Genomic DNA, 22,430 nt, shown 5'->3' with positions numbered 1-22,430 from the left:
CCTGCTAGAACAGCCATCAAGGGTTTAGCGCTTACTGCTTATAGCTTCAAATAATGAGTGAAAGAAGAAAAGAGGAGGAGAAACGAAATTGCTTCCAGAGGAGAGTGCCCAGCCGCCCCTGCAAAAGGCTGGGGGAAACAACATTAGAGAATAGGAGGCTGCGCATCACCTTCCTTAGGGGTAGACTATTTTCGGCTAATAGTAAAGCACGGAGGGTCTAGAGGGTAGAACAGAGGCTGTAGCGGGTAAATTTTGTCTACATGGAATCTGCCAAATTGGTTGCTCCGGCATCCCCTCTCTCTCTATAAATCTCTTCCCCAGGCCTTCCCTGGTTCAAACGCGAACAGGCTAGAGCTTTGGGCATACGGCTTTGTGGTATGCATGAAGATGGGGGCTCAAGAGGGAGAGGGTAGGGGCCATCTGCTAGCGGCCAAGGAGAATGGGATGGCCACGATGCAGGTTGAGTGGGCGGAAGGTGCAAAAAGCTTCGCTACCGACACAGCAGGAAAGCCGGCGTTTACTTTAAAGACGGCTCATCAGGAGAAGACGTATGAAATGTTCAGAAAACACGATGGATCTATAGATATGGATAGTCGACATATTGGGTTATTTCACATTTTACTATTTGTTTTAATCTCAGTAATTGCCGCCACCTATGCAAACGTTTACGTATCCTTCGCCATCTATAAGAATCAAGTTTCCTTGGCCGAGGAGGAAGTGTATACAGAGCTGTTGGGGATGCGCAATGTAACCGTAACCATCCAGCGCTTGGAGATGCTTTCCCATTCGACACGCGAATACGAAGCTAAGGCCCTGTACCACCCAAATATGTTGGTGCCAGCCTACCATAGACAGGTGATGGCGGCGCTCTTCCAAATTAACAGCCGGATCATTATGGGGCTCGAGCACATTCGAAGCTACGACCAAAGCATCCGGGTCGCGACGAGCTGCCTGTACAGCACGAGCAAGGCTACGAACGACTGTCCCTTAGCCGACGTCGCTGAGCACTTGCGTGTGGTGGATCCGAATCAGGAAAAAGCCCTTCTCAATGCCTTGATGACTGTCAAGCTGCCACTCTCGGAGGCCTTAGATCAGAACGTTCTAGATCTCTACCCAGCATCTTGGACGGCCGTTACGCAACCTTCTCAGTTTGTGCATGCCCTTATTGAACAGGGCAGATTCAACGATGTTATTTCCTACAGCGAAAAGTACGTTGGGGAGCTGGAAAAAATCATTCAGGCTTTGCGAGTGAAGGTCCTCTGGGAGCCCTTAATTGCAAGTGCCGCAGTTTTCGGCGCTGTGTCTTTCTCCATTCTAGTACTCTTCGCCATCCTCACAGGAATCAAATCGAGTACGCGTTGGCGGAGGCGTGCTATCAAATTGGCAGAATCGGTTTTGGGGCTTGGGGAGGCAGTTTTGAGGGTTTTCGGCCCTGCAATATATGAAAGAGCAGTCTGCGCAAGGTATAGTATATCAGGAAGGATGGAACACAGAACGGTTCGTACAAAGACCTGTCGGCTAGGGTGTACGGTGTGCTGTGGGTGCGTAGAACGGATATACGACGCTTCTTCTGTGTGCCAATCGGCCGTCTTTAGTTCTGGGAAGAGTCTGCAGACGAAGATGGTGGACTTGTCAGTCTTCTTTATGGCTTTCTTTGAGCATTTGCTGCTGCATAATGTTCATGCGCTAAATGGATTAGCTGCTCTGCTGCTAGCAAGTGACAGGCTGACAGCCTACCACCACAAACTGCTGAAGCTGGAAGAGAAGGCCCTTGTCGATATCCTTACCACTTGCGTCAATCTCATCATCTACATTGAAACTGAAGTGCTCGGCAACGATGTATGTGGGGTGCAAATGGGGTACAAGAGAGTAGGCGGATGGGCGCGGCTGGCTGGGAGGCAGTCAGGGGTTTGGCGAAGAAAGAGGGAAGGACTGCGGGAGGGATGGTGCCGGGGCAGAGGGATAAAGGGGCGGAAGGGGATCCGTGGGTAGGAGGCAGAGGAAGTATGAGAACACGATCCGGAAGGCGAGGGTTCAGGAAGGGTCTCGTGTCGAGATAGGAAAGGAAGTGAAAAGTGAAGGTGCTTGCTGATGCGGAGGGGGAGGAATAGAAACAAACACAGAGGAACAGCGAGAGAGAGAGAGGGATTAAGAGCAGTAGTTATGGGGTCTACGCCCCTTCCCCCAGCATAAAGTTTTGTAGGATCATATTGGAGAATTCTCTGTGGCCGCCTCTGTACAGCAGTCAAGTGTGTGTGCTTGCCAATGATTTACAGGAAGAGGGTGTTGCATTGGACTTGCGTTCGGCCGTTGAGAAGAGCGTAGAGCTATTCAGACCAAAAGCTGCAGCAAATAAGATCCCCATTAGCTGCACGTTCGCCAACGGATGCCCCTCGATGGCATTTATCGACCAGGACAAACTAATGACCACGCTCACCAGAGTACGCATCAAGGAGTAAGCGGTCTGGGGTTATGGGATACAGATATCTGAGTGGAGGGTGTATGGCATGTGTGTGCCTTGTGGCTTGTTTACAGACCCTGGCGTATGTAATCGACCATTCCGCGGAGAAGGGTAGGGGAATCGATGTGTATGTGAACGCCAACGCGTCTCACCACAAAGGATCAAAAGACAGGGGAGAGACAGCCAGCCCGGTTCTTCAGCTTTACGATGTTCGATTTGAGGTACATCTCAATCTCCAAACCCTTGCCTCTAGTCTCATACACTTGCACCCGCGAAGGATCGCTGAGCTTCCTGAGTGAAGGCAGCAAAGAAAGTAGGGTCGTCCGCATATCTATATATATAGATGAACATATAGTAGTACTTCCCTCGGCATAACGTGTTCGGGAGTCCGCAGGTTAAGGGGCACGGAGTTTGCATGGAAAACACAAAAGCCCAGATGATGGTCCAGACCAGAGGACTTATTGACAGGTAATTAGTGGGGGCATGCACATGTGCGCGTTTTGCTAAGGAATACAATCTGTAAGGCTTATTATCCACCCCGAAGGTCGCAGGGTTGATGCAGAAAAAGGCGAGCGCAGACAGTAGCTTTGGTAGACGTCAAAATAGGGGGTCAGCCTACCAGAAAGCTCAAATAGACAGTTTTCTCGAAAGTAGACACGTATCCAAAAGCAGGGGAACACTAGGAGGGTCGAACACTGCACATGGCGACAGGGCGGAAGTCTGATGGATATGCGTTTCGGAAAAAGAGATGAAGGAAACAGACAGCAGCGAGAGTGTGAGGTAGCAGTGGGAATCCTACGATTGGCGGTTATTCTTTCTATGCGCTGCCCTGCAGATGCGGCCAAGGTCTTCGATTGCTTACGTGCAGTCGTATTGCACAGTCCTTAGGGGGATTCATGCAGATACAATCTTCGCCCTCCAGAGGCACTTTCATTTCGTTTATTCTCCGGCGTAAGGGGCGCTTCAGTCTTGAAGACATGGATAAAAGGTTCAGCAGCTTGGGAGACCTAACCGCCAAAGTCCTTACCCTCTCTCTGTCTCCGGAAACCAAACAGTTCTTCACCTTTCTTTCTAAAGACATTGGCGTTACCTGTCTAAACTGCTTCTGCATCAGGCAGCTCATGGAGGAACTCAAGGAGGTCAGGGCGTATCCCTAGACTCTTCAGCTTACGGAAAGGGATTCAAGATTTAACACGCAGAATTTACGCGCTGAAAATTCTGTATTCTGGGGTTTGCAGCTTGTTCTATGGGAACGGAATAAAGGGCATTTTCTGTTGCCATCGCTTGTGTGTTCTCTTCCTCTATCTTGTTTCCTCTCATAGAGAGCAGAATACAGGTGTGTGCTCAGCCTTCAAATGCCAACAGTTTGTAAAATGTGGTTTAGGACGACCCGGATTGCCCGGTCTTGGCGGTTTTCCTCGGAGACTTCGTGAAGAGTAGTGCAAATCCCTCCGATCGTTTTTCTCGCTCGATGGCCCCTCGGGAGATATTTGGAAAGCTGGCGCTTCACTGTGCAGACGGCAATAAGGGTGTTAAATTTGCATTTGTCTCTGCAAAGCATCAAAAGCAATTGGAAGAAGACGCACAGCAAAGCAGTGGCCCCAGTCCTGTGTGTGACAACATGAGGGCTAGTACCCTACTCGACAATGTTTCATACCGGCAGTAAGGAAAAATACTGCCACAAGATATACAGTTAGAGGCTAGGCATAGTGCGAAGGTTTTGGGGTTAAACCTGCGCTGTTTATTGGCTTGAGGTTGACCTTGGCGTCCAATTCTTGAGATGCAAGTCTCGGGATGCACATTTAGTGGTGCACCATGAATACATTTTTAGCGCGTCAGCGGTTCAGAGTGACGTGGGATGTGGGCAAAGGTTCCGGGATCACCAAAAGGATTCTGATAAATCGGTGGACTCTAAAATGCCACGAAGTCCATGACAGCCTATAAACTATGAATTGCGCATTAAGGGGTGTGGCTACAGACTTGAGATGCCCTTGAAGACCAGCGACGTCATTGATGTCATTGTTACAGCAATGGAAGAGCGAATGCAGCAAAGAGAAGAAAGGTTGGGGTTCACTGCCCTTCTTCTGTCTCCTAGAATAAGATACATTGCATTTGTGATTTAGGAGCTGCATTGTACAGATTTGTGACACAACTTCGAACTACCCTCTTTCTCTTGCATTTGCAAGAAAGCAGAAACGTGGGAGCCCCGTTGCTTCTTAGAGTCACCTTGCTGAGCTCCAACACGAAGAGTCTACGGCTTAGAGTGTGTGGCTAGGGCTCGCGCAAAGAGTAAGCTGAAGGTGTCCTACATGATGGACGTGCGTAAAGATTCCGGGGAGTCTTCGTTGACCTCAATGGACGAGGAGCAGGTGCAGCAGGCACAGGAGAGACTCCGCAGTGCCTCTTTCTCACGAGCAACAAGCCGAGCAAGAAGTACAACAGGAGTCATGACCCCTACTCTGGAGGCTTCCAAAGGCAGGGGTTCGCGGGTTACTCAGGCGGTCAACCAAGTTCCCGCCAAATTCGATCCCACCCTTGAAGACCCCAGCGAAAGTAAGAGACCAAGGTGCCAGTGCCTAGCATGTGACACTTTGGCAAAAGCGATGCTTTACGGGCTACGACTCAGGTTTCAGCGCCTGCGCTTTGCGGTCAGGCGGCAGCAGCAGCACTTTTGTGCTCTTGGAAGAGGTCGAGGATGAATTCCTTAGTGAGGCGCTGGGGGCCCGCGAGGCGATCCCGGAGAGCCTGCGGGAAGATGCAAACTATGCCTTGGGGGTTTTCAACGATATTGGATTTAACAAGCCGATCCACGAACTCGTTTCGGCTCTCTTGGAAGTACGTTTCAGTGCTTCGGGCTCAGAATTGGGTCTGAGAGCTTAGTGCCTAGAGCCATACGAAGGGCATACGACGGAGAGATGCTCGTTTGCCCTCCGTGAGGCATCAGCACCTTAGGCATCATCAGTTTAGGCATCGCACACTTTCGTGAGGTGCAGCTACCGCTACGAGCTCGGGGTACACAGTGCAGCGTTTGACGTGAGCGGCGTTCAGTATGGAGCTTGTGGTTTCAGCGAGCGAGCGAGCGCCCACTGGCTTCGTCTCGCAGGTTTGCTGGTTTGATGGATGTGAGCATTGAACTGGCCAATTATTATAGAGAAATGCCGGGGCAGCGCCTCCTGCACAAGGCCATGGAGGACCAACGCAGAGAAACCATTGCCGAACTTACACTCAAGTACACGTATACCCAAAACTCCACTCCACTGCCTTAAGTGCAACTTAAAACTGCAAGCCGTCTTTTCACTGAGATCGGCCTTTTAGAAGTTGTGTTAACTTGTTCGGCTACGAGGGGGCCTTCACACGAGGAACATCTGCACCCCAACATGCAAATCCTAAATCCTTCCACCATTTGCGTGTATGCGTACATACATATCGCAGAAAGGAAAGGGGAGAGGACGTGGAGAGACTTCTGGCCAACCTTGAAAATCGGCGGAAGGAAACAACTTCGAAAGAAGAGCCACTCGCATACAAAAACTCGGCTCCGCCCCCGCAGAAGCGTAAGCGCTTCTTTCTGAACCCTAAGTACAGGCATTTAGTCTGCACCTGGTATTCTGCCCTGGCAACTGTTGAAAAAAATACTCGCTGCGGCACTGAATAAGTGCACTAGCCGTTTGCAGGATCAGTCTCAGGGCGTGCGGACTAAGTCGTTTGTCGCAGGCAGAGACCCCGTGTGGTGGATGGGGTCAACCGCCGCTCTGAAAGTACAGATTCCTCCAAACCACATAATTCAGGTGTGTGTTATTAAGCCCCAAGTGCTCACCCCTAGAATAGAGACTCAAGGGCTCGTTAGCACCGTCGAGGTCTCGAGACGCGCAAACTAGGAGTATTGGGTTTCCTTACGTATGAGTGAAAACATGGATTATGGTTCACATACTAGGGTATTTGGGCAGGCACAATTCAACTTAGCCTCCGTGTCCTGCTTCGACGGCAAACCATACACCATGCACGATTTGCTCGACTGGGATTTCCATGTCCTTTCTCTACCTGAGCCCGAAGCCGTGCGCCTCTGCCGGTACGTTATTCAAAAGCCTAAGCCTCTAATGCCACACCTTCAACGAGGAGGAAATCGTTTTGTGCACCTCCTGAATCGACCGGCGTAGCAGCAGGTCATCGTGATCTTCCTGTTTGGCCATAATTGCGCCCCTTAGAGTTTTCTGCACCTGTGGATTTGAATTTGGGGTTCAGGGATTTGTTGGTGTACTACGCGGACCGTGCTGCATTGGGCATTCGGGGAGAAGTTATTATGAACTTTTGCGGAGCCCTTCATGCGAATTATCTGCAAAACCCATACCACAACTTCTATCATGCCCTTAACGTTGTTCAGGTTCGGACATCTTAGGGTTTGGGGCTGCCTCCAAAGCAGTACACGCCTTCCTAGACCCTTTTACGATTTGCGAAAGCTACTGGATTATTCCGTGTTCGTTTGTCGCAATTGAGTTTGTACTACGCAGAGTGTGTGGCGAGTAGTTCGGGGCTTCCCATAAGGACCCGAAAGGACAGAGGAAACGAGTCTGCACAGGTGAAGGGAGAGAGCGGTGGTTTATGCTCAATGGCGGTTGGCTGTTCCCTGTGCTGTCGCTCCAGGTCTTGTGTCTGTTGTTGGCATTACCTGACGTCGGCGCGCGCTTCACTCCAACGGACTTCTTCGTTTTGTCTGTTGCTGCACTCGGGCATGACCTAGGCCATCCAGGGTTCAACAACCTCTTCATGCAGCGCAACCAGTGGTACGATTTAGGGTTCGGAGCCTAGCGGCTATGACCTCAGGCATTCGCAGTTGAAAGCGGTAGCGCTGCAATACTGAGGAAGCAAATATGTAGAATTCGGGCCTTGAAATGTGGTGGCACGCAGTATTTCTGCTTAGAAACTACTGTATGTGCAGCTGGCCAGCACGGATTTACAGCAATACTTCAATTCTTGAGAACTACCATGCGGCTTCTCTACTGCAGATCCTCCGGTGAGTTTCACGCGTACCCTTCGAAATTCCCGCTACTGACGAATGGAGTCTTTAATATCTGGTGTTCCTCGAGTTTCAGGGCTTGCTGTCTTGGGTTTGGTGTGCGCAGCGTGCCCCATATGGACTTGTTTGCAAATATGTCTGACGGAGAACTTGACTCCGTTAGGAAGCGCCTTATCAACGCAATAATGTGGACCGATATGGCGAAGCACTTCGATATGGTCGCCAAGCTAGATGGGAAAATACAAGTAGGTAACAGCAGAAGTTCATGGCAGGCTAAGCCGTCCTAGAAGGAGCCTGAGTGACAGTAAAAGCACTACCAGCAACTCATGCGAAAATGCAGCAGCCGTCCTAGGGTCAAGGTGGCTTGCGCTCCCCAGGCGTGTCTATTCTCCTGTCATCAGCCCCTAGGCTGTTTTTCGTCCCGGCTGCTGTGGCTGATTCAGGGAGAAATGGTGCTGTCTGAAGGAATCATGTGTACTCTACAGAAGCCATATCTAGAGGGCTTACTCCTTCACTCGGCAGACATATCCAACCCTCTCCTTGAATTCGATATGTGCAGGGACTGGGCTATCCGAGCCTGCGATGAATTCTTTAACCAGGCAAAACCAAGCCCCCAACCCTTAACTTCACTCTTTACTCAAATCCCCCAATTCACAGCCCTGAGACTTTGAGAAAGGCCAGTAGATCTTACTTGTAAACCACTTGGGTTCTCAGCGTACCCACTTTGCACTGGAATAGCCTTCATGAACCCTACTACCACAACCTCCCGGCATGTGAGCAGAACAAGCTAGAAGAAGCCCTAGGGCAACCACCTTTTATGCCAGCCCTCCAAAGCTTCGATGAGTTTTGCATAGCGAAAGCGCAAATCGGTTTTATCGGTAAAGCCTAGATACTATGCCCTCATGTCCAGCCCACCCATACTAACGAAGTTCAACATCCAAAGCATGCGCTTACACATCATACAGGAAAGCCCATTTTCTTCATGTCTACGTGAGAACTAATCCCGAAGACGTGGGTTTGTGTGCTGCAGATTTTATCTGCAAGCCGCTATTCAACAACTTGGCGCTAATGTTCCCCGCCCAGCTAGGAGAGCGTGCAGCACAAATGCGCAAAAACCGGTGATCCTCTCAACTCTTACCCTCAGGCTAAAAGCCGTGCATTTTTAAATTTAACGGTGCCTTTGACCCCTCGACCTAACGCTTATTTCGCATGTGACGCTTGCGCTGCAGTCAGCGATGGAAACACCTCGCGGATCGCAACATACCTCCAACCGAAACCCCTCGCTAATCCTTAATTCCAAAACAACCAATGTTGTAATTTTTTCCAAGCTGCCTAACAAAGTGCACAAGCTCACACTAGGGCTCTCTTGCACCAATAGCAACAGCTCCTGCGACGTCTGGCCTTCGGGTGCTGTTGTTGATTACAAAAAAATACCGATATGTATTGCCTTCGTGAGGCGCCAGAAGCGCTGCTGCTGGTACTGCTGTCCCAAAGAGACTCCTCGCAGAGTAAAATAACAGCAGTAGTATAGCAGCTACCGGTTTAAAAAACGGATTGCAGCACCTGCTGCTGGCATTAGATCCCTCTGCTGACGTTCCATCTCGTCCAACTGATGCTGCAGTACGCGGGCGCAGTAATTCTACTGCGTTTGCCCCGACTGCACCTGCTCCTTCATTCCTACCGCAATGCACTGCTCCAGCAATTCCTGCTACAGCTGTTGCTGATCTTCTACCATCCTTCGTATAAACACCGGCTGCGCGTCTTGTTGGTGCTGCTGCAACCGCTGTTGCTGCTCTTGCTCCTACTGCCTCTTCCTTTGCAGTTTCTTTTTCGACCCTTGATGCGGTGCTTCTGCCTGCTCTTGCTTGCGGCGCTCCAGATGCTGTCGCAGCTCTCGGTTCATGCCGTCCAGCTCTAAGGCTTGCTGCAGCTGCTGTTGCCGCAGCTGCAATTCATACTGCTGCCCTTTTCGTTGCTGCTTCTGCCGATATTTGCCGCTTGCTAATCCACTAACGTAGCCTTTTAGGGCGACTCTGCAACGCCAACAGAATCTAAAGCCTAAACACGCAGCCTTACACCTAGCGGCCTGGTAACTCCAACCGCCAACCTCAACCGCGCGTCCGCAAGGCTCCACGCCACGCCCCTCTATAAAATTCCCTAATTCGTGTCCCTTAAACGCCGCGCATTCTGCACCCAAAAGCAGCGATTTTCAGCGAGGCAGCACACGCCTAGAGTTTCGAAGGCTTGCTTAAGAGCACCAGGTTGCACAGGGTTTTTACGGCGGGCATACGCTGATTGAGTGGCAATGGGGATTGGCAGCCGCCATATTAGCTGTACGCTTTTTGAGAGCTGCAGAACTGCTCGAGGTCCGAGCACACAGCTGCTGCTTTTGTAGCAACAGCCGGCTGCACTGCAGTTCGTGCCGAGGGCGGTAGCTTTGTCTCGCGGCAGTGAACCCCCTTGTCCACTGTTGCCTAGTTCGAACTCCGGCTGGTAAGCATGCGACTGCTCGTTCCGCAGCCTCCAAGGCAGCAGGCAACGAGGATTCTCAAGCTCTAGGGAGTAACCCCCCAAGCGTGTGCCTTCACCTGGAGCAGCAGCAACAGCAACGCCAGCACGGCCCTTGGCAGCTGAAGCCTCGCCAGCTGCGTTTACCAGCGGCTTCAAAGGAGAGAGCACCACTCGCGACAGACACGGCTAGCCGCGAGCAGGAGTTGAAGGTTTGCTCGGCAAGTCGGAGGGCTGTCAGGTGGCAAAAGAGGGAGAGAAAGAGCAGGAGAACGAGGCTCAGTCAGCAAGTCCTGTACCTGGGCTTGCAGCCTCGCGCTGCTGCAGCAGCCGCTGCTCACCTCCACTCGCGAAAGCATCAGCCACAAAAATTGGACGGCGAGAGAAATTCGTAAGCACCCAGCAGCCACGTGCCTGCAGGCACACCCGAATCCGCATCCAATCTGCTGCGAAAATCTACCGTCGAAACCAGCGCGCTGCATACCCCCAAAGCGTTCAACTGAGCAAAGCAGTGTCAGTAAGCAGATTCCAAAGGGGGTGAATTGCAGACGGTGGACATGCAAGCGTAGATCGCGCCACCCTTTAAAACGTACGGGTTGATAGTAAACTGCCGCATGCAGGCGGGAAATATTGCGGCAACTGCGCGCCAGCACGAGCTTAGAGACGCTGTTTGCGGCAGCCGTAGCCGTGTGAGGTTGCAGTGTTGCTGCTGCAGCTGCATCAGAGACTCCTGCACTGTCTGCTGCTGCGATAGAGAGAGTGCCTTTGCTGCTGCCTTTGATGCTGCATGACTGCCGAGCAGCGACAAACGCCGCAAGATCCGCAGCAGTCCCTGGCTGCAGAGAGGCAGCAAACACACCTAGTCTACTGCTACATGGGCAGGAGTGCAAGAGCTGCAAAAAGCGGCAGCACAGGCAGCGAGCCAAGCAGCAGACCAGTCACTCGCATTTGTGGCAGCGATCAGAAAATGCATTCAGCATAAACAACTCGCTCGAACAACAACCCCACAGCAGGCAGGTCACCTGAAAAGTGGACGTGTCGTACGCCCCCCTTCCAATAAGCATCACAGGCGTTCTGAGCAACACCTGCTCTTCGTCTGCTTTTTGCATTGATGAACCCTTCTGCGATGGAGGTTGGTTGGTCTGTTGGTGGTGCTGCTCCTCCTTCTCCGCCTGCTGCTGCTCTTTTCCCTGCTGCTGCGGTTGCTGCTCCAGGTGCAGAGACACTGCAGCGAACGCAAAAAGCGGGGGGATTGCAGCGGAGGAGACTGCAGGCACCCATGCAGCGTTGCAGCCGCAAAGGACGCAGCAAGGGCGGCTGCTGCTGCTGCTGCTGCTAGAAGTGTCGCTCCTTTCCCCCCCCGAAGCAGCATGCACACTCTTCTTCGGCCGCTTGTTTTTCTCCTTCTCAGAGTTTCCCTCGCAAGGCAGCTGCCGCTTCTGCTGCGACTGATCCTGCTGAGTAGGCAGCAATACGGGATGCAGCAGCAACGCTGGTGCTGCAGCAGCAAGTGCCTCCGGGTGCAGGAACCTCAGGCTTTGAAGACAGCGGAGCTGCAGCTGGATATCCGACAGAACGGCTCGCGAATGCTCGTTTTCCCACTGCTGCTGCCAGGGTCGACTTGCACGGCACTGAATCTTTGAGGTTTTGCGCGTGAAGGAGTTGGATGCTTGCGGCTTTTCGATCGTGTTTTGCGTGGGTAGAGGTTTCTCCTGCTCGCGCAACAGCTCCTCCTGCTGCAGCGTAGCCTTCCGCTGGTGTTGCTCCTCCGAAGTTGCCTCTTCTTCTCCCCCCTCCTGCTGCTGCGGCTGCCGCTGTGTTTGACGTCTGGCAGGTTCTGGACGCTTTCGCCGCCCCAGCTTTCCGCCTCTGCCCCCCGTGTCGTGACGCTGCTGCTGCTGCTGCTGCGCTGTTTTGCAGTGACGCTGCTTCTGCTGCTCCGTATTCCCCCCAGAGTTGTCATTTTCATCGCCATCCCCCTGCTGCTGCTGCTCCGCCTCTGCCTTGAGTCGCTTCGAGACTTGTACTTTGACTGTACCGTGAACGAGGACCTCCCCTAGCTGGCGATGCTGCTGCTGCAGCTCTTTCTGACTATTTGCTTGTTGCCACCTCACCTTCCGCGGATTCTTTTCATTGACTGCTTTTCGCCGTTGCTGTCGCTGCCACGAAGGCTTCCAACTGCCCCTTCTAGGGGGCAGTTGCTGCCCACGCAGGCCGGCACGTGCACACCCACCGCCATCTGAAGCTGCAGCAGCAAGCCTCATCCTGCCGCTATGTACCCAGAGCGAGTGCGAGACTCATGTCGACTCAATATATGGCTGGCTCTATTTGCAGCAGCAGGCTTTACTTGGCAGGAGCGTGGCGGTTGCCCGTTCTACGACCTTGCGGGTGCTGCAGTTGCTGCCGCTGCTGCTGCGGCTTTGTGTGCCTTTGCTAGAGTTGTCTGACACCCACATGAGCCTTTAATCGCAGAAACGAAAGTACATCTTCGTGGCCGCTGGCGCTAGTAAGCCTGCCTCCGCTGCCGCTGAGCGTGCTGCTTCAGTGCTGCGACTGCCGCTGCCGATGCTGTATGACTGTGCGCATGCAGCGGCAAGAGCGACAGCAGTGGCAAGGGTCGCATTCCCCGCGTTTAATCACTCTGGTGTTACTTTATTATGCCAAAAGGAATTGCATGGATTTTCCTGCTCGGCGGCCTGCGTGCTGTTGCGGAGCAGCCTAGGCAGCAGCACCATCCGCATGCCTACCTGCAGCCACAGTATCGGTGGCATCAGCAACACTGAGCACTGCATCTTGCTGCTGTGGGGGCGCTTCGCGCTTAGGAGACACGTTTTCTGCTACACAGCAGCCCGAAGAAGAGGATCTTCGCCTCGTTGTCTGCGTCCTCCCCGCAGCTGAGCAGGAGGCACAGCAGCGGAAGGACCACCTGCTGCTCGAAAAAGAAAAGGCACGGAAGGATTCCACAATGCAGCAGCACGCAGCAGCTGCGGCAGCTGCTGCTACGAGGAGACTTCCACTCGCAGTGCAGCAGCAGCAGGCACTGCTGTCGTTGCTGCACTCACGAGGTGCTGCAGCCACAGGCAGCAGCATCCCCTGCAGCAGCAGCATCAGCGGCTGCAGCAGCATCATTGCCACCTACAGCAGTAGCAACTGGCATGCCCCCCTTTTGTTTAGTCAGGGTACGGATAACAGCAGTGCCGTCAGGCGCAGAGGCAACGGCAGCAAGGAGCTTCTTTCGTGGAGAATCGGCAGGTGTAATGCAAGCACATGTACAGACCACAGCAGCAGCACCAGCAGTAGCTGTTGCAGCAGCCAGAGCCGCAGACTTTTTGCAAGCGCTCGCTTCTTCTCCTCTCGCAGCCGTGTCAAGAAGCAGGCGCAGCAGCGGCAACCCCAGGAGGAGGAGCAACAGCAGCCACATGGCTCTGCAAACACTTCGGCAAGCGCAGGAGTCACTGCTGCAACCCCAGCAAGCACACCAGAGTCTTCTGCAGCGGCAGCAGCAGAAAATCGAGCAGATTCTGCAACGACAATTCAACTGGGCCGGCAGCAGCGGCGCAAGTGGCTGCGCCAGCAGCAGAAGCAGCAGCAGCAGCAGCGCCTTCCAGAAGGCGACAAGGTGGATTCAGAAGCTGCCACTGGAGAGCACAGATCCTCTCCTTTAGCAGCTTCAGCAGCAGCAAGAACAGCAGCGGCAGCCGCAGCAGGCTCATGGGAAACAGAGGGGCGTGCATCCTTTGCCGCAGTTGTGTCTGCCGCTTCTCCCCCTGCACTTCCCTCTCTTCCAGCTATTGGCTTGTTGAGAAGGCCAGCTTTCCCTGGTTTCTACCAATTGCTACAAATACCTGACCAGCAGGTGCGTCTCTGACGCTTGGATACACGGCTTTTGACGTGTACAGCCGTGTGTTTTGTTCCCTCAGGCGTCTCGTCTGCGTGGCGCTTCTGAGTACTTGTTAATAGGCAGCAATCGCGTTTTGCAGGTGTCTATGTGTCTGTGTATATCTGTCTGTCTGTCTTGTGTATGAATGTGTGTGTGTGTGCGTATCAATCTATCCATCTGTCTACATGTTTGTCTATCTGTTTGTCTGTGCGTATACATCTTTCTGTCTATCTATCTGTCTATCTGTTTGTCTGCGCGTATCTGTCTATCTGTCTGTCTGTCTGTCTGTCTGTCTGTGCAGCTGTTTGAAGAGCTGGTTCGCCTCAAAACTGGAGGCGGCTGGCGAGACTTTGTCGGTGGATTTCTCGTGAAGAAGGAACCTCTGAACGAGGAGGACTTAGAACCGGGAGCTAGACTTAGAGAGGACGCAGGTGAGGGAATGCTGGCGTGTTTTTAGCAGAGAGGGGGCAGGTAAATTTGGAGTGAGATGCCGTTTGCGGCGGAAGGAGTTTCTTGAAGCGCTGATGCTGAAAAGCTGGCTTGCGGTGTTGGAGATCTCAGCAGTTGCTGCAGCTTCGCCATTTGGTATTTTTTTCGGATTCGAACATTTAGGCTGGCAGCTAGCTGTTGGGAGTGTGTGGCGTAGGTCCTGTCTCGTGCATCGATGAGGCTCACCCCGTAGGTTGCCTGTTGCACCTCCTTACCCTCGCACCACATCCAACACAGCGAGGAGGCCAAGCCATTGTGATGCCTTATCGCCGGTATGCCGCAACTGGAGAGATATTATTTCCTCGTTCTTCTTCCCCAGCCCTCTTCCTCACCTGTAAACTCTAAAAATAGCCTCGGGAGTCAACCCTCGAGGGAGGCGTCCCCTGGATAAGAAGAAAGCCCTCGCGCGTTTCGCGTGATCCTGTCGCTTTGTCCTTTCGAACATTTAGTCATGAGGTTTCAAGGTTTATGTTTATGTGCAGAGATGTGTTTGTATATATGTAGGTGTATATACATACATGTGTATGTACGTGTATGTATTTATGTGTGTGTGTGTGTGTGTATGCACGCATGTATGTATGTGTGTGTGTATGTGTATGCACGCATGTATGTATGTGTGTGTGTATGTGTATGCACGCATGTATGTATGTGTGTGTGTATGCGTATGCACGCATGTATGTATGTGTGTGTGTATGTGTATGCACGCATGTATGTATGTGTGTGTGTATGTGTATGCACGCATGTATGTATGTGTGTGTGTATGTGTATGCACGCATGTATGTGTGTGTGTATGTGTACGCATGTATACATGTCTACATATGTATGTCTACATATGTGTGTCTACATTTGTATGCATGTGTATGTATATATGCGTATGTCTATATGTGTGTCTCTGTGTTTGTGCTCTGTTCTGCATGTGTGGATTCGCAGCATAAAGTTGGTAGGGGCCGCGCAGTGTTCAGACGAACCAGGAGCAGCATCGGAGGCGGCGCCGAGATCAGAAGCAGCTCCTTCAGCACAAGAAGACGCTACAGCTGTTGTCGAGATGGAAAACAGTGCCTCTTTAGCGGCAGCAGCGGAAGCGGTCCTGGATGCAGCAGCAGCAACTGCAGCAGCCACTGCAGCAGCAACTGCAGCAGCAGCACAGCCGCAACAAGACTCAGCGCAGGAGAAGCCAGAGGGGGCGGTGTCTACGCAAGGGGGAGAGCAGGAACCCCTGCCGGCAGAGTCGGAGGAGTTGCGACAGCAGTCTGCTGATGAAGGCACTCCAAGGGGACTGGGGAGTTTGCTGCCTCTGCCGACGCTAAGCGGGGAGAGCAGCAGAGGCACAACGGCCTTACTCTACGTCTCGGTAGTGTTCCCTGAAGAGGCTCCTGCCGTGTCGCTCAGCAGCAGCGGGGGGACGCCTCATGGGGGCATCATCAAAATGCTGCACTTGGAAATCCTTGCTACCATGAAAGAGCTTCTCAAGACTTCCTATTTTTACAAGGAGCACTTTGACCAAGTAAGTCACAGGTTCAAGATCTTGGGCAAGAGGTGTATGTAGGCGGGGAGGGAGGGAGGGAGAAGGGCAGGCTGATGTGTGAGAAAGTGAGAGTGGGTAGCTGTGTGTGTGAGAGAGAGAGAGAGGGTAGCTGTGTATGTGTGTGAGAGAGTGAGAGGGTAGCTGTGTGAGATAGAGAGGGTAGCTGTATGTGTGTGAGAGAGAGAGAGTGGGTAGCTGTGTGTGTGAGAGAGTGAGAGAGGGTAGCTGCGTGTGTGTGAGAGGGTAGCTGTGTGTGTGAGAGAGAAAGAGAGTGGGTAGCTGTGTATGTGTGAGAGAGTGAGAGAGGGTAGCTGCGTGTGTGTCAGAGGGTAGGAAGGGGGAAGCCTGGAGGCGTGTGTTTTTGTGCGGTTTGTGGGGTGGATTAGGTAATTCGTTTCTACAACTTGGACTACCCGCAGAAGTTGGCAGACTTGGTGGCTGGCATGTCCTTCGCGAAGCGAGATGAGCTGCAGGCTGTGCTTGCAGTAAGAAATACTGGAGGGAGGGGGGAAGCTGCAGGCTTTGCGCTGCTCGTTGTGGCTAGTAGCAGCTGAGTCTTTGACGGGAGGAAAGCCTTGCGGGGAGTCTTAGCCGCTTCTTCGTGCCTCTTGGTCTGAACCGAAGTGTTTTCGAAGCAGCCAAAGTGCCGGATTCTCTTGTTTAACGCGTAGGCTTGAAGGAGCAGGGTGATGTGGGGGTGGTGTCGTCTTTTGACAGGAAGAAGACATTGAAAAGCGGCTCATGCTCGTGTTACAGATTGCGAAGAAAGACTTGGAGTTCGCCAAGCTGCAAGTATCGCTGAAGGAACCCTAAGACCAAAAGGCAGCGCGCAGGCATTCATAGGCCTTGATTGATTTTGATGGCAACTTTGCGGGAGGAGAGGCTGCATTGGCAGACGTAGCTACGGGGGAGGGGGCAGGGGGGGGTGGGAAAGGAGCTGCAATCTAGGGGCAGGGAGGGAGAGGGTTCTGTCGGTAAAGCTCGCCTTCTTGGAGCCAACAACCATGTGTGCTCCAAATTTATCACACTGGGCAAAAGCTACCAGGTTGTATGTCAACGCGTGGTGATTTGTCTGGCAGTGGGAATATCGGTGCGGACTTGTGGGGAGGCCTTTCTTCAGAAATTCTCTGTCTTCCTTCCATTTTGCAACCATCGCCACAAGAGGCTGTCTTCAGGGGTGTGCGAGTCTGTGCAGGTGCACGTGAAAGCGCAAGTTGAAGACAAGATGACGCGCGTGCAGCGGAAGTTTTTACTCCAGGAGCAGCTGAAGCTTATCAAGAAGGAGCTTGGGTATAGCAAAGACGACAAAGAGTCCATACTCGACGTGAGCTCTAGCCTCTAGACCGCAAGCCGCCCTTGTGAATTCAGCGCGAGAGAGAGATGCTTGCATGCCACGATGCCGCGTACGCGTCCTCATTAGACTTGAGCCTTAGGGGCAAGTGCGGCTCAAGGCTTAGCCAAGGAGAATTCTACCGGACTGCGTGCAGCAATTTCGAGAGCTTTACGCCAAGAAAGAGGCCTTCATGAATGAGGAGATTCAAAAGGCAAGCCGTAGTGAACCCCTGCCTTCCCCCCACAAGCTCCTCTACAAGCTCTTCTTCGGCAGATTTCGCGGCGAAGGAGCTTTGTCATCCCGCAAACCCAACACATGCCCCACTCTCTTCCCCAGCCTGCTTCACGCACTTGTCGGCTACCCCGTCGCATGCGCCACGCCTCCCACGACGAATCCTTGATTTGCGTGATGCAGGCAGTCACGAGCGAGCTAGGCAAGATCTCCTCGCTGGATCAGGCCTCTTCGGAGTTTCACGTCAGCCGCACATACTTGGAGAACCTTCTGAAGCTGCCTTGGGGGGAGTATTCGAAGGATTGCACAGGTGGGTTAGTGAATGAACGCGAGGCGTGGGATAGGAGGGGTAGCGCAACAGACCTGCTTGCAAGAAATCCTTAGAACGGACTCTTCAAGGAGGCGCGTGCAAAGCTCTTGCAAGCGCAGCCACACCTCGGCAAGCCAAGCAATAACATGCGTTTCCGTGCAGACATAGAGGAGGCTGCCCGCGTGTTGGACAAGGATCACTTCGGATTAGCTGACGTGAAGCGTCGAATTCTCGAGTTTATTGCGGTCACCATTCTCAAGAAAGATTCGCAGGTTCGGCCTTCCCGTTTTTCGAGCTCTGAGGGATCGTGCCTTGCAGGGAGGCGGGGGTTGGTTGCCCTCTAGGCTGAGGATTTTCTGGGTTTGACTAGCCTTTCATCCGCGAGCGACTGGCTGGAGACGCGAGAGTCTGTACGCAGCGTGCATGCCGCGCGTTTAGAGGGCACATGCATTCGGGAGGCCTTTCCCGTACGTTTTTTTCAGGGAAAGATATTGTGTTTTGTTGGGCCGCCCGGTGTGGGGAAGACGTCGGTTGGCGAGAGCATTGCGCGAGCTTTGCAGCGAAAGTATTATCGGATTTGTCTGGGTAAGCCGCAGCTCTCCTTGGGTGATGCCCGCCTCGCTGCAACGCCAAGAGTATTTTAGCCCTCTGGGGGGAAACTGGCCATGGCATGCAGCTCTGCAAAGGATGTCTTTCGACGGCAGCTGCGCTGCCTCGAGAAAATGCGCGGGGTGGGATGCCAAACGGCTTTTCTAGCGGTAAGGCGTAGGCTGCGGACCGGCGTTGTGAGTGCAGGGGGGATGTTCGATGTAGCGGAGCTGCGAGGTCATCGAAGGACATACATAGGGGCCCTTCCTGGGAAGATTATTCAGGCACTCAAGGTGTCGGAATCCATGAATCCCCTCATTCTGCTGGACGAGATCGATAAACTCGTAAGCTGGAGGAGCGCTTTGCGCATCGCCGCATAGGACGCGAAGCTCTCCTGGACGTCCACGCTGTTTCTCCTGGAAAACAGCGCTGGTGCCTCACCCTCGGGGAGGGAAATCAGCCATCTTTTCCCGGGAGTCTTGGGCGCAGACTTCCAGCTGCGAGGGATTGCTGCGGGGCTGTGAGGCGTCTTCTCGCTGTGGCGTGAGGCGCTCTTGCAGCGAAAGGCACGCTGCCTAGCGAGTTTTGGGAGTTTTCACACACCGAAGCGGTCGTCTGCTACCCGCCTTCTTCGCAGGCCTATCCTCGCAGCTTGAGCCTTTTGTGTCTGATGATGTTGTTGTGTCTGATGTTGGTGTGTTTTTGTATTTTTGTGTTGTGTTGTTGTGTTTTTGTATTTTTGTGTTTTTGTGTTGTGTTGTGCCCCACAGGGCCGTGACTTCCGGGGCGACCCCTCTTCCGCGCTGCTGGAAGTGTTGGATCCTTCTCAGAATGTCTCCTTTAGGGATTTTTACTTGGATGTGCCTGTCGATCTCCGCAAGGTTCTCTTCGTTTGCACAGCGAACGGACAGGATAACATCCCCGGTGAGTCCCCGCTTTGCTTCAAACGCGTGGCTTGCAGCTCGTCTGGTACAGGCGGCTTGGGGCGACTGACAGAGCCTCCTGGGGTGAAGTTTTCTCGCGTCTGGGTGTGTAGGACCTTTGCTGGACCGGATGGAGATTATTCGCATTGCGGGGTATATTCACGAGGAGAAGATCGCCATTGCTCAGCAGTACTTGATTCCCAAGACTGCAGAGGCCACCGGTAGGCGTGCACTCCCAAGTCAGAGACAGACAATGTGGCTGTAGTATGGCCCTTCACACATCTGCATCCGCATCCACACGCGAGGAAAGCAACCCACCCTCCACGCAGAGGGTTGTCGACGTAGCCGTATCATCTCTGCGAATCCCCACATGCAACGCATTGCAGCTGCCCATGTCACACGCGGCGGAAAGGTGAGCACTTCGGCTCTGCTTTTGCTTAGGACTCACCGACGCGCAAGTGAAGATAAATCCAGACGCGCTGAACGTCATGGTGAGAGACTACGCGCGCGAGGCTGGGGTTCGATCTCTTTCCAAATGCATCGACAAGCTTTTCAGACGGGCTGCCCTCTCTATCGTCAGGTAAGCAGGCTGTGCGCGCTGGAGGGATACTCCAGAGTCTTTGAGGCTGTCCGTTGAATATGCGGGGATTCGCTGGGCCCTATAATGCGCATGCTCGCCTCTTGGGAATGCCGAACAGCACGCACAGAAAGGGGTTGCTGCTGCAGAAAGGAAACGGAGGAAGTTTCCATCGACGAGAACAACTTGACGAAATACGTGGATCAGCCTCCATGGTCCTCATCACGGCTCTTCGAGAAGACGCAGCCTGGTAAAAGCTAGAAAGCTGCACTGGACTCCGTCCATGTCATTGCCAGATTTAAAAGGCGCAGCCACGGGCGATGTGTTTACGGCATGCTTCCTGGCATGCAGAAGTCGGTAGTTGCTTCGCTCACACCATGACAGGCCTCCGTTGAGGCTCTGCGCATGCGTAGACAAGTCCCCTTCCCGCCGCGACTTTCAAGGATGCTTATGAACGTGTGCAAAATCACGCGATTGTCTTCTTCAGGCATCGTCATGGGGTTAGCCTGGACGTCCATGGGAGGCGCAGTGATCTTTGTTGAAGCTGTAGGCCGCGTCTTCTCCGAAGGAGCCAACGCTAAATCGGATAAGCCTAATTCGAAAGCGTATGTCGTACTTTCCAGCAGCTGGGAAATTCGTCTGAAATTTGAACTTCCCTGCTTCTCAACTCGAAGCCGCTGCCGCTTTTGCCCACCTGCGAGTGGACGAGCCCTCCTGAGTTTGCATCAGGCATTGGGTGGACGGACAGCAAGCAGCAAGGGCTGACTGCGCTGAAATTAGCACTTTTGCTGCAGTACCCATGAGCACCAGCATTGGTGCAAGTGTGCATCGATTTTGCTGCTGCCTGTGTTGCGGTTCAGCGGCGCCGGTAGCTTGAAGGTTACTGGACAGCTGGGTGGCGTCATGAGCGAAAGCTGCGATATTGCAATGACCTTTGCGAGAAGCTTTTTGCATGAAATCGACCCCCAGAACGCGTTCCTCTCCAACGGGTCGATTCATCTGCATGTTCCCGAAGGTAGGAACACTGCACTGGAAGTGGCGTGGGCGGCTACAGGGGAGCGGGGGGGCAGATGTGAAGGATGCTGGAAGCGCATGCATGGACGTGGAAACGCATGCATGGACATGAACAAAAGCCTGCAGCACTTCAAGAGGGCCCTCCGCAGTGCAGCGTACCGCCGGCGTAAAATACACGTGCTGAAATAGCAGCACCAACGATTTTAATTGACCCCGAAATCATAGGCTTGTACAGGGCATGTTTTTTGCAACGACAGTCTACAAGGTGTCCGTCCTCAATCTCATTACAGTCCCATAAGTGCTCGACACACAGCGCGCATGAATACACTTCTGATGCATGCTCTCAGGCGCAACTCCAAAGGACGGACCTTCAGCCGGCATAACTCTCGCCTCGGCTCTGCTCTCCCTCGCTCTCAACGTAAACCCCAGACCAGACTTGGCCATGACGGGGGAACTTACGCTTACAGGTAAATTGATTCGCGCAGTGCCTTTCTTGGCTGTAGAAATCGATCTCATGCAGTGCACTTGCGTCCCTCGCCAAGTTGTTACTGTTTCGCATGTATTGCCAACCTCACCGTGAGCCGTGGAGATGCCGTGCATCCCTTGAGGGATATTTCCTCCCCACTTTCGCATGCATGCATGCAGGCAAAGTTTTGAAGGTTGGCGGCATCAAGGAGAAGGTAATTGCCGCCAGGCGCGAAAACCTCAAGGCAAGCAAGCCCAAACCTTCATGGCCCCCTAGAGAGCACGCCAGATACCAACGTAGCTAGCTAGCGTAGCGCTTAGACTGGACCCCGAAAAATCGACAGCTCAGCACCTGTTTTATAACCCCCACAGCTCGCCAGTTGGTGGTTGTTCGCAGACACTGATCTTCCCCAAGGGCAACCAGCGCGACTTTGACGAGCTTCCCGATAACGTCAAGGTACAGTATCAGCCTTCACCTCACATTGGACGCTGTTTCTCCCTCCCCCCCTGCAGAGCGGTGCCACAGGCCTCGTTGGCCATGGCTAGTAGAGCCCGTGCTCTAGCGAATTCTCTCAGACTGGCCGTTGTGAGAAAAGCACACCTTTCGAAACTATGTTCACACAGGTTTGCTAGTGCCGTGTGCTTCCTGGATTTCGCCTCAGGCGAATCTCGAGATCCACTTCGTCGAGGACTACCAGCAAGTGTTCGATATTGCATTTGGGGGCCAGAAGGCCGTGGAGGCTGCTCGCGAGGAAGCTTGTCAGAGAGCGACTGCAGCAGAGGAGTCACCGGAGAGAGATCCTAGCGCAGATTCCGCGGGGGCTGTTCAAAGCCCCCCCTCCCCTTCTACACCCTTAGCCGCTTGGCAGGAGACCTTTGAATTGAGGCCGCCACGCTAAACACGAGTGCCTGGGCTGCTGCCTAAGTGTTTCCACGCTTTCTGTCGGAACTATAGGGGAAGAATTTCTCATTTAAGTTTTGTGCCTCTGGGCAACGTAGGGCGGGGGGCACTCTGCTCGTTGCAGTGTATAGGCAGCTCTACAACTCTGCGTACAGAGGGCCAAACGCACTGCTGGTGGTTCTGGAGCTGTTGCAGCAGCAGCAGCACCACCAGA

General features: G+C 53.3%; 4 protein-coding genes across 4 annotated transcripts; 3 read left to right on the top strand and 1 right to left on the bottom strand.

Annotated features, from left to right (window-relative positions):
• The first annotated feature begins 387 nt into the window (after positions 1 to 387).
• Positions 388 to 5,727, top strand: LOC34619867. The gene is made up of 9 exons (XM_026335599.1): positions 388 to 1,351; positions 1,550 to 1,839; positions 2,277 to 2,441; positions 2,536 to 2,682; positions 3,846 to 4,123; positions 4,440 to 4,523; positions 4,737 to 5,014; positions 5,115 to 5,296; positions 5,530 to 5,727. The coding sequence occupies exons 1-9, from the start codon at positions 388 to 390 to the stop codon at positions 5,725 to 5,727; spliced, it is 2,586 nt and encodes an 861-aa protein (XP_026191384.1).
• A 450-nt stretch (positions 5,728 to 6,177) lies between these two features.
• Positions 6,178 to 8,984, top strand: LOC113146895 (high affinity cGMP-specific 3',5'-cyclic phosphodiesterase 9A-like). Its single transcript, XM_026335598.1, has 10 exons — positions 6,178 to 6,216; positions 6,406 to 6,527; positions 6,701 to 6,839; positions 7,100 to 7,239; positions 7,395 to 7,469; positions 7,579 to 7,717; positions 7,916 to 8,071; positions 8,254 to 8,350; positions 8,503 to 8,590; positions 8,936 to 8,984. Exons 1-10 carry the CDS (start codon positions 6,193 to 6,195, stop codon positions 8,982 to 8,984), a joined length of 1,029 nt encoding a protein of 342 aa, XP_026191383.1. The 5' UTR covers positions 6,178 to 6,192.
• A 196-nt stretch (positions 8,985 to 9,180) lies between these two features.
• LOC34619866 lies at positions 9,181 to 12,219 on the bottom strand. The gene is given in 7 exon segments (XM_026335597.1): positions 9,181 to 9,505; positions 9,763 to 10,060; positions 10,280 to 10,394; positions 10,574 to 10,816; positions 11,003 to 11,357; positions 11,409 to 11,600; positions 12,095 to 12,219. Coding segments are annotated over 7 exon segments (1,653 nt in total).
• A 1,018-nt stretch (positions 12,220 to 13,237) lies between these two features.
• On the top strand, positions 13,238 to 22,214 carry LOC34619865 (lon protease 1). Its single transcript, XM_026335596.1, has 23 exons — positions 13,238 to 13,352; positions 13,430 to 13,836; positions 14,162 to 14,291; positions 14,507 to 14,621; positions 15,280 to 15,853; positions 16,261 to 16,359; positions 16,592 to 16,666; positions 17,070 to 17,198; positions 17,362 to 17,418; positions 17,622 to 17,748; positions 17,911 to 18,020; positions 18,231 to 18,333; positions 18,544 to 18,680; positions 19,107 to 19,260; positions 19,373 to 19,480; positions 19,701 to 19,839; positions 19,986 to 20,086; positions 20,324 to 20,441; positions 20,697 to 20,851; positions 21,198 to 21,317; positions 21,496 to 21,560; positions 21,713 to 21,772; positions 21,978 to 22,214. Exons 1-23 carry the CDS (start codon positions 13,238 to 13,240, stop codon positions 22,212 to 22,214), a joined length of 3,435 nt encoding a protein of 1,144 aa, XP_026191381.1.
• Positions 22,215 to 22,430: the final 216 nt, after the last annotated feature.

This window comes from Cyclospora cayetanensis, unplaced genomic scaffold (assembly GCF_002999335.1).
Source record: "Cyclospora cayetanensis isolate NF1_C8 unplaced genomic scaffold, CcayRef3 CcayRef3_contig_74, whole genome shotgun sequence".
Lineage (NCBI taxonomy): Eukaryota > Apicomplexa > Conoidasida > Eucoccidiorida > Eimeriidae > Cyclospora > Cyclospora cayetanensis.
The sequence above is the reverse complement of the archived record's forward strand: the minus strand, read 5'-3'. Positions and strand labels throughout refer to the sequence as shown.